Genomic DNA, 10,587 nt, shown 5'->3' with positions numbered 1-10,587 from the left:
TCGAATGACGGTCGAGGCGCAATTCGGATGTCCGTCGGGGCGTAAATCGGATGTCACTCGAGGTGCAACTTGGATGTCAATTCGAGTTCCCCTACTCCGCACCCTCGTCATCATCCAAGGAGTGAAGATGCGGCCATTTATACACATCTTCAGCTTCAGAGTATCCAGGAAACACGGGGAAGCACAGAAATATTCAGGCGACGTAACTTTTTGCTGCCGGACAAAAAAAACAAAAAAAAAATGACGCAAAACGGTGTAGCAGTATTTTAAATTGCGCATAAATTTCACCAGGTTTTCCGCATAAAGGCTAGTAAAGAGCCTAGTGTTTCCCGGGTACTTTTTTTCTATTGTGAAACGACGCAGTTTTTCATTTGTTTTATAGCTTTGCAAAATTAAGAACTCTTCAATGTGATAGCCTTAAAAGTAGATGTGCAGTGACGGCGTTCTGCAGATATCATGTAGATGCCCGCGTGGTAGTACAAATTTCCCAAACAGTTCTACAGAATTCAGGTTAACTTGTAGAAACAGTAGTTTCCTAGAGCGGTTTTTTTTATTATGGGGGTTAATGATGCTGGAATACCCCACCATCATTTAGAGAAAGCTGAGGGGGGACTTGTACTCCCTCTTGTAATAACACTAAGGAACGCCAGGCCTTGGCGGAAGCGCCCCCAAGGTTCCAGTTACCACACTACAATTATCAGCACATTCAAAGCACACCATCATTATCATCACCACAACCATTACTCTAATCAGATCCACTGCCGTACGAAGGCCCCACTCATTGACCACCAACCGCTCTTGTCCCGCGCTACTCAAATACAAAGTTTACTCCCACATTTCTTTACTTCGACCCTTCATCGGCTCAATGTCCTTTCCCTTTTTCTAGACTTATCACTTGGTAACCACACGTTTCCCCTAACCGTCCACCGGTTGTCGGTTCGTCTCACTACATGGCCAACCGAAATTCATTTATTTTGCTTTATCTTAAATATGATATCATCTTCTCTAGTTGGTTCACCGATCCAGGTAGCTTGTTTCCTGTCCACATCTCAGTCAAGGATAAAGAGCCTAAATCCTACGCTACCGCACTCAGTCGGGGTTGTGTGTCCAGATGTCTCGGTGTACAACCCGTTTGGTTACGTGATGGTGATTCTCCAAAATTGTAAAAACGCTACATTGCCTGAGATCACCCGAGTGTTTAGGCAAGATAATGCGGCAAAATCTATTCGCGGGCGCCGTCCTTTTGCACAGATCTAAATAAAATATAAGCAATGGGCCTTGGATAACCATTACCGTCAAACCCGCGTATAACGAACTAGAAGGTGCCTCGAAAGGTGGTTGGTATTTAAGTAGATCATTTTATGTAGACTCGCCTTTCAAAACTCACAAATGAGCGAATGTGTCGAAGAACGATTTTATGGGAAGGTAGGACTGTTCGCTTCATGAAGGGAAGTCTGCGGTTTGCTAACGAACAAATTAAAATGTGTTTGTGTTGAATCTGACACTACCGGCACAATGCCAGCGAAAAAATCACTTTCGACGTCTTCAAAATTTTCACTCCCGGTAGTGGTATCGACAGCTGTCAGCCTCGCCAGGCTCAGCCTACTGGCAGCTGCGTCGGTCCAGCCGGAGAAGCGCGAAGTTCGGAAGTTTGAAAGACATCACGTTGCGTTACCAGAAACTGTGCAATAGAAGGGTCAGAGAGTTTCGGCGTCTACAAGGCAGCTATGTAACCACCGGCGCTTTCTGCAGAGCGCGGAGCCGCGTTCGTGTCAACTCAGGAGGTGTGAAGATCGTCAGCACCGTTAGCAACGCTAGAGTTGCAGTTGATATAGAGCAGCGTGAAATGTTCATTTATAACATCCTTCATATGCCGGAAATTGTAATTTGTTCACACTAAATTACCTTTACTGTGGTGTACAATTTATGGATGCTAACTGCTACAATAAAAAAATACAACGACATGCAAACAATACAAAGAATAAATGGTTGACCACTTCGGTTTATTTTTTACAAAGGAAACATCAGGTGGGATGAACGCCGATATCTGAATTTTATTTGCGAATCTCAAAGGTTATTGTTTCGCTGGTTTACTGCGTGGATTCAAGCACCCTCCATACTTTTTTTTCTTTCTCGGTGCCATTCTGCCTCTGGAGTAATGCCTCGAAAGTGAGGGACTTTTTCGCGGAGTGTGCAATATACGGGCGGAGGTCGCCGGTCTGGGATATTTTCGGCGAGATAAATCTAAAGCGGCAACGCTCCAGGACGCCACACCTCTCGTGCTTTAAAAGGCATGCTCCAGAGGATGTAAGAAACTTCTCTATCATTCCACCTCGGGCATCCGTTCTGGATGAGCCACAAAGTGAGTTGTGCGCATTAAGGTCACCTTTTAGTAGGTATGGTTCGGGCAGCTGGTCAACCAGTGCCTTCAAATCAGAGCTCAAAAGTTCAAAATCAGGAGAGATGTAAATGGAGCATACCGCTATCAGCCTATTAAATATTATTGTACGGATCGCGATAGCTACCGAGGACAGTGTTTAAAGAGATAGTGCGGCATGCTAATCATTTCCGGGCGGTAATGGCCACAGCTTCTCAAGAGTGGGTGCAGCCAACCCTGTCCTTTCTGAATACCATGTACCTATTTAAGAAATTTGTTTGTTTAGAATTGAGGTCGGTTTCCTGGAGACACATGATACTTGGCTGACTGGCTAGCAGAGTCTCAAACACATCGTCAAAATTTTTAAGGAGGCTTTTGCAGTTCCGTTAGATGATGTTTGCTGTTCCGATTATTTAAATTTAAGAATGACTGGAGTGTGTGTGTTCGTGTGTGTTCATGTGTCGTCTTTCGTGGTTGTTACTCTTGGATTGGGCTTTTTAGGCCGTTCTTGGATTGGGCTTGGATTACGGATCGCGACAGCCTCGAGGACAGTGTTTAAAGAGATAATGTGGCATGCTAATTATTTCCGGGCGGTAATGATTACTTGGATTACTTGGATCTTGGATTACTCTTGGATTGGGCTTGGGCTTTTTAGGCCGTCGGCGGCAGCTCCTTGCGGTGCGTTGCAGGCAAGAACGGCGTGACGTCCATCTCGTCCTCAGATGTCCGGAAGGCGCCCGTCAAACCGGGATCACGGACATTACTCCCTTTCGGGAGCCCTTCGTTTGAGCCACCCCTGGCGGTGGGAGCCGATACGGGGCCCGTGGTGTCCATCCCCTTGGCACCCTTCAACGCTCTGGAGGACGGGGAAGCAGAGGCGGGAGGGCCACCAGTTCCAACAGAAGTGGTTTGCACCACAACCGCTGCTGCTCAGTAAGCGGCGTGGTGCCGGGTTGGGCTGCGTGAGGCAAACCAGCGGGGGGTGCGGAGGGACCCGGTCTCACCCGCTGAACTGGGTCCCTGTGGACACCAGACGCCGCTCCGCCCCCCGGCCAGCTGCGTCAGCGTACCTCCCCTGGGGGAAAGAGGCGAACCTCTTTCGCGCCTCCAGGAAGGTGATGTTCGCAGTTACGTTGATGTTGATTATCTTCTTTTCCAGTTGGAATTTTTCACACTTGCGGGAGTACGCTGCATGCGGCCCGCCGCAGTTCACACAAGACAGGGTATCGGATGGACAATTGTCGCTCGGACGATAATGCGCCGCGCATTTCGCAGACGTCGTTCGGCCACGGCAAGAGTTTGTACCATGCCCGAACCACTGGCACTTTAACAGGATCGTGGGTTCGGGATGTACGGACGGATGGGGCCACGAATAAAACCTGCATTTATGTGTTGTGGAAGAACTGCGCGGTCAAAAGTCAAGATAATGTGCCTGGTGGAAACCTCCTTGTCGTCTCGGCGGATAGTGATGCGTCTCCCGGCTGTGACGCCCCGATCCCTCAAGCCGGCAATGAGATCAGCATCCGTTTCGTTCAGGACATCTGTCTCGAATATCACACCCTGCGAGCGGTTGAGGCTCCGATGGGGTGTGACGCTGATGTCAAGATCAGCTGGTCTAGTCTGAGCTAGAATCTTTGCAGACTGCTGCTTGTCATTTATTTCGATTAGGAGTTCACGAGACCTTTGTTTTTTGCACTTATACGATTTTCCTATTATAGGTTCAAGATACTCGGCGATCAAGAAGACTGACTGAGATGCAAGAGGGTGGGTTCGATTGAGGGACTCCATGACAAGAAATCGAGAGTAATGATCTGGTTCATGAAATATCAGAGATATCAATGGGGGAAACGATACTTCGGTGCGGCCCATTTAAGGGGGCCGATCACGGTTGGGGGGGGGGGGGGGGGTTTGAAAATACCATACGGCATAGTATAAAAGTAGGGAGAAGGGGGTACATTCTCCTTTGACGTTACCCTGGTAGTCAAAGAGGTGCCGGAACTTCCTGCGTGGTAGACAGGGAACTCCCTGCGTGGTAGACAGACTCTGGCTCATCGGCCAGAGCTTGACAAAGGCTCCGACGGCCGCCGTTTGCGGCTTCTAGCTTTCACCTTTAAACACCTCGCCACGGTTGTACACGGCTTATGTATGGGAGGTCGGGGTCCGCGGTGTCGCTGCTCACCGTCACCATGAATACTCATTTCCCCGTTGCGGGGGCGAGGCGGATTGTTGTCTAAGGGGAAAAGTTTAAATATATATTGCTTCCCGCCAGTGCTTGACGTGGTTGCCTTAGAGAGCAATTGACATTTGCTGAACGGGAGTGGCATTACCCTACAGCTGTCAGGAATGCCAATGCAGTTACCATTATATTTATCCTGTGAATTTGACAATAGACACATTTTATGTTTACGGGGAATTTTTATTTGGTTTGATGCATCAGCTTTTTGCAAGACGAGTAATTTGTCTGTGCTAAAAGAGACAGAAGTACGGGAACGTGTTCTTGTTGCACGTGGTCTCACCGTTTTGCGTAGCTGCCAGTGCGCGTAGTTTTCATGTATTTAGGTTGTATATTGGTATATTAGTGGCTACGTTATTGAGTTTCCCTAGGTTATATTGATTTATTATATGCATTTGAGTGCAGACAAAGCATTGTTCAAGCAGGACATGACAAAGGTTTCTTCTTTCACTTGCTCTCCGGGGGATCAAGCACTGCAACATTAGTGGCTGAGCACTGTTAGATCAGCTACAAGGTAATTCATGACAAGGAAATGTTACAGTGTTGTTTCTACTAGGTTAACAGTGTAGGCAACATATTAAAGTAAAAACATTTGGAGGAATGCGCCTTCCATCTTTTCGGCAGCTAAATTCCAGTAATATTAACGTGGTCCAATAAGTAGTCCTTTCAGCAGGAATAAGTGTGCATAGTGTCATTCCGGTCGGTTACAATATCATGAACAGAGGAGACCGTTAGCCAAATTCGCTCTGTGACACCACACTTTCCTTTTGCTTCACTGCGCATCCAGTCTTTAATACCACTCTTACATGAGAACCGTTAAGGTCGCAGATAGCTTTAGGTACAGCTTGTTACGGCTCATTAGAATCAAACACCCAGAAAAGTACAAGATTAAACAAGACCATTAGACAGTTCAGAGTAAATCGCAAAAGCGTAGTAAGTTTTTTGGAAGGTAAATCTTGCACCCACCTACGGGCATGAGGGTGCATTTGCGGTTGGTGTTTCACTTTTGTTTGGTAGTTCCTGGAAGCTGTCAGCTGTACCATATATCATATTCCGTGCTGCTAGCGAAATCACGCATCAAATCTGTGCCATTAGATGTAAGCCTAAGCCTTGATTACCTGAAGCCTTCGCAATAGGCGCGCCTTTCGCTACTGGTGCAATAGACCCTATGCAAAATGCGCCCCGCCATCTCACGTCGACTCCGGTAACTAGGTCCGCCATTTTGGTACGGTCGTTTGAAACCGAAACCAATTAGCAAAACATAGAAGGCGGGCATTGACCGCTCTTGGTGATAGACTACAATGCCGGAGCATTGATTCGTGCCGCAGAGCACGCAATGCGGAAATACCGGTTCAAATGGAAAAAAGGTTCGTGAAGTTCCACGATTTTGAGCGAACTTTGTGACGCGAACTGTGCCGGCGCGAGCAACCTTTGTGACACGCTGGGCGCGGTGCGCTTGGAGCGAATATTTGTCGTTGGTTCGCTAAGCGCGGGGTTCCGTAGTCGCTGTCCGTATGAAATATACAGCTGTCTTGGAGTTCTGTTATCTAGCCTTTGTATTCTAAATGAAGCCTGAGCGTGCGCTGCCTATTCACGCGACTAACAGCGGCGCTCGACCGGGAAAAAGTACCCCACGTTGCCAAAATTAGGCTGTTTCTTTACTCGTCCCTTTGGCTCTGCGCACGCTTCATTTCATTGTTAAATGGTACCGCTTAGCCCCTACACGAGCTTTTATCTTACCTAGGGCTGTAAACAAACTTTTCTTGCCGCACTACGCCGTCACGGCGCGGTTGAAAATTTCCTCTGTGGCGGGCGCGCACGGTATGGGAGTGTGTTGTTGGTTTCTTTACGTTGCATTTAGCCGCGTGTCGTTGCAGAAGTGGCGAACACAGTTTTATGATGATCTAACGGTGGAAAATTCGAGCTTTTGCACTTGGTTCCCGATTTGCTGGGCTGAAAGGTTTGTTGTAACGTCAAGTTAACTTGGTGCCCATTGTCATTCCAGTAACGATGTATTTACTGTCGAATATTTTGCGACTAAAATACACTCACTCCTCTAGTTTGTCACATGCTGCAGGCATGCCTCCGACGTAATGATAGTGGCCATTGATGTAGGTAGCTGAGACAATTTTCAAGTTTTATTCAAAAAGAAAAAAGAAAACGGCCACAGTTGCATCAGGCCGCCGCGCATCAGCTTTAGTGCTTTTGCGTTTTTGTGGATATAACTGTAGATAGAAATGGAACAAAAAGAAGCATTCGCGCACCCCTGCATGTCGCGGTCTAGTAAACACGACGTTGCCCAGCCTCTGCGTGCTTGCGAGATGACCACGGCGAAATGTGGCATGAATGCTTGCTGGTAGCTCATAGGTGACCCTTCAGGTGCCATGCCAGTCCTTGTTGCTGTAACTGGGGGGGGGGGGGGGGGGGGAGAGGAGGAGCGGGAGGCCAGCACAACTGGGGCAAAAAACTAATTCCCAAGGCTAGCAAGTTTTCTCCCAAGCGCCTGCAGGGCACTTTGTTGCTGCTCGCATTGCTCCTGTACTCGACGTGCATCGAACAGACGCATTGGAAAGGGAAGGGAGGGGCCATTTTATCGCGGGCTTCTCCAGTCAATGTTTTGGACACTCGCTGGCTTGATACCCTCCTGTCTCGAACGTCCCCGCTGTTGTGGCAGCTCAGTGCACGCAAGCTCCGGTGGCGCCTCTTAAAACCTTCGGCTTGCAAGAGGGCGAGTAGGTGCACAGCAGTCAGGATGTGACTCCATGCTCCACTGCAACCCGCCGGGCACTCGCACGATGCCTCCCCAATCGCCCCACTGTCCGTCTCAAAGGTGAGGCACACAACATAGGGCCGGCCACTTTTCTTCTGGGAGCGAAAGCAGCTGCTGAGCACATGGATGAGGCCCAACCTGCAAGAACAGAGAGAGTATCAGTAAATAACACTCAGGGAAGAACAGGACTAGTCCGCTACAGTTTATGGTAAAGGGACAGAGCAGAAAGCAGTGGCCGCAAGGAACAGACTCAAAATGACCAGATTTTGTGTCTTGCTTAACACTGTTGCAAGGGCAATAATCTGCACCTCAAATAGCAATGATGTCAAAATTGTTTGTCAAGTTCGAGCGTGCAAGTATCTCTGCATGCTTTGTTAATGCATTTTTCAAGAGAAGGAAGGTTAACATTTAAAAACCTCAGTGTGGGTAATGATGTATACCAGTACCTGCATAATCGTGTTCGTCATAACTTAAGCAAGCAATAATATGATTATCTGGAATTCACTTCCAGAATCTTTCGAGATAAACAGGTAAACATTCGGGCTATACCGATGACCCATCGAATTAAAAAAAATCTTCTAGTTCAGTGAGTTCGAGCTAACGAGGTTTTACTGTATTATCTATTCGTGCACACAAAAAACATGCGCTTTAGAAACAAACACAACCACCCCACCGCCAAAAAGGGAGAAGAAAGACACACAAACAGATTTTTGCGCAGAGCATGCGCAGTAAATAATGAACACACACTAAAAAAGAAAACTCAAGGCGTATGTGCGCTTTTGTAGTTGACTTCGCCGCAAAGCACGATTGCTTTGCGGCACACGCGCGGGCGGACGACCGTCACCGGAAACGGCCGCAACCTTTCCTTAAACATCTTCGCCAAAAATCATCCCGTAAATTCCATGTACAGCATTTGAAAACACCTAATCCACCCACTAGCGGTACGGTCTAGCGATTGTCTCTTTCAGGGTTACTGCAACAGGGTCGCCGCTACGCATTTGCGTGGTAAACAACAATGAACAAAGTGCTCTACAAATGCTCATACCGGTTAACTCGCGTCAAGTAAAAACAAAGAAGGATTTACTTACTGCGAGTCGCACGTGTTTGTCCGCACCGATGAAGGCGAGCAATGCGCCTCGGTGGCTAGGCGGCATGCCCTGCTTCGCTGCCGCTCGGATGGGTCTTTGGCGCGGCACCCCGAGTGGTATGAGTCTTCGGACACAGTCGGCAGCGCAGGCAAGTCCTTCGTCCACAATCCGCGGTCGAGAGCCGGAAAACACCGTCCAGTTTGAGCCATACCGCGTTACCGTCACCTACTCTTCCACAGTAAACAATACGGGACTTCCCGATCGGCGCCCGTACCAATATGGCCGACGGTCTCGTTTACATCAGTGTTGCTAGATCACCAAGCAATTTCGCATAGGGTCTATTGGTACGGCCCTGCCCACGCAGAAAGCCCTGGCAGGGGTGCAGCCTGTTTGTGTTATACACGAGGCTTGGGCTCAACGCTTACATTTTCTTTGTGGTCAGACAGAAGACGAAGAAGAAATAACACAAGACGAGAGCTGTTCCTTAAGCGATGAACCAGTACCAACTCGCCCAGCCACTTTAACTTCTGCACTTGCTCAACGCGCAAGTGCAGAAGTTTAAAAGCTGTCTATTGAAAGCTGGTTTCCCCATCTAACCCGAGAGTTTGTTGCAGTACTAATTTCAAGTTACTCGTATAGTAAGCTATCCAAGATCGATGCACTTTTGCTCATATAAACAAGGTTGGAGGGGTCAGCGAACTTATACTGCGCTAGAAACAAGGAGTAGCACAACCAGTGAAGAAATGGTCAACTAATCACAGGCACAGTAGAGTGTCAACGCTCTACTGTGCGTTTTGCGTGTGCTTTCCAATTATGAGTTTCCTTCTTGCTTTTCGTCCTTTGTTATACACTGTTGGCAGTGTTGGTGACTGGCTAAAAAGCTGTGAACAGCGCATATTACCCAAAGCAGATGTGTACATAACATAGTAGGAACACAGCGCTTGTGTTGCCTCCAATTATCCGTTCGACTTGTTGTCTTTAGGCACACTTCGCTCTGCAATATGTTTTTACCGTGAACTCCAGGCTCATAATAAACAAAGGATAAAAACTGGTACAGCATGCTATGCAGAAAGACCAAAATGATCTTGAAGTTCCGCAACAAATGCAATTTTTTCGTTGTTGTCTTCAGTTGGCAGAAATGAAGGCGGGGTTTTCACCGAAGATATTTCTGCTGGTTATGGGCTAACTTCGTAAGTCCACTCTAGCCGAGACAAGGGAAATATTTGTTACAGTTTTTCCGATCATTTTGTAAACATGCTGAAGCAGACAACATGAAAACTGTTGCTGTGTATGCCAGTTGATATCTCCAGAGCGTCTAAACAGCTGGAAAGGTTATCGCAAGCTCAATATTTCTAGTATTAATGCGTAAAATAAAGTATACAATTGTTTTCCTAATAACCCTCGAAACAGCAGGAACAAAACTCAGAGATCGCGACTCTTTCCATGGCTAATTCTCTAAGGCTTGCTGTTGCGAGAGCTGCAATTATTTTCTATTACGTAGGGGCAGTACAATTCCAGCAGGTTTACTTAAATTGTGGTAACGGTTGTTATGAGTACAGACCAAGCTGAGTGACATTGCTAGGGAGATTTGGTTGCAGAATGCTGGAAGCACCATCTTCGTTGCAAAAACTGTGAGTTTTCAGAAACTGTGACAAGACAATGCTATTATATTTATCTAGGCTTTCCCTGAGGGAGCAGAGTATGTAGGGTTGTGATAAGGTTTTTCGTCCATTGCAGTCATGAAAGTTGTAACCTTCACATAGTACCCCACTACTTAGCTCTCACGCCATAATGCGCAGACAACTCTCAGCAGGTAATGATCGCCTGGTCAAACTCTTCGCTTAACCAGCTGAATTCGCAACCAATCAAGCTAAATATTTCTCCAGGCTGTAATGACGATTACGACAATCTCACCCTCGTAGTAACATTTGTGTTCTTACCTAGACCAGTAGAGCAATTAGGCGGGCGTGCAGAACTTTTTTATTGGTCACAGGTTGTTTGAAATGGAAAGCAGGAATGTAGCAAGAAAAAATGTAAAAGAAGGGCAGTATTGTTCCCCAGGCCATATCTTACTCGCGGGAAAGGCGAGCAAGAAGTAGAAAAGAAGGAACGTAAAAAA

General features: G+C 47.3%; 1 protein-coding gene across 1 annotated transcript; it reads right to left on the bottom strand.

Moving 5' to 3' along the window:
• Nucleotides 1-5,057: 5,057 nt before the first annotated feature.
• LOC144148375 (uncharacterized) lies at nucleotides 5,058-8,740 on the bottom strand. The gene is made up of 3 exons (XM_077679917.1): nucleotides 8,469-8,740; nucleotides 7,322-7,518; nucleotides 5,058-5,083 (listed from the first exon to the last, which is right to left on the bottom strand). The coding sequence occupies exons 1-3, from the start codon at nucleotides 8,675-8,677 to the stop codon at nucleotides 5,058-5,060; spliced, it is 432 nt and encodes a 143-aa protein (XP_077536043.1). The 5' UTR covers nucleotides 8,678-8,740.
• Between the last annotated feature and the right edge of the window lie 1,847 nt (nucleotides 8,741-10,587).

The sequence above is a fragment of the Haemaphysalis longicornis genome, unplaced genomic scaffold (genome assembly GCF_048455015.1).
Source record: "Haemaphysalis longicornis isolate Haplotype H1 unplaced genomic scaffold, Haemaphysalis longicornis Haplotype H1 scaffold_8, whole genome shotgun sequence".
Taxonomy (NCBI): domain Eukaryota; kingdom Metazoa; phylum Arthropoda; class Arachnida; order Ixodida; family Ixodidae; genus Haemaphysalis; species Haemaphysalis longicornis.
This window is presented reverse-complemented; position numbering and strand designations above follow the sequence as displayed.

Excerpts from the sequence above, each read along its gene's own strand:
- LOC144148375 (XM_077679917.1), bottom strand. The coding sequence starts at position 8,677 with ATGGCTCAAACTGGACGGTGTTTTCCGGCTCTCGACCGCGGATTGTGG. Across the intron at positions 7,519-8,468 it reads ACAAACACGTGCGACTCGCA|GTTGGGCCTCATCCATGTGC; the intron begins GTAAGTAAATCC and ends CTGTTCTTGCAG. Across the intron at positions 5,084-7,321 it reads CGCCCTCTTGCAAGCCGAAG|TGCTTGATCCCCCGGAGAGC; the intron begins GTTTTAAGAGGC and ends CTAATGTTGCAG.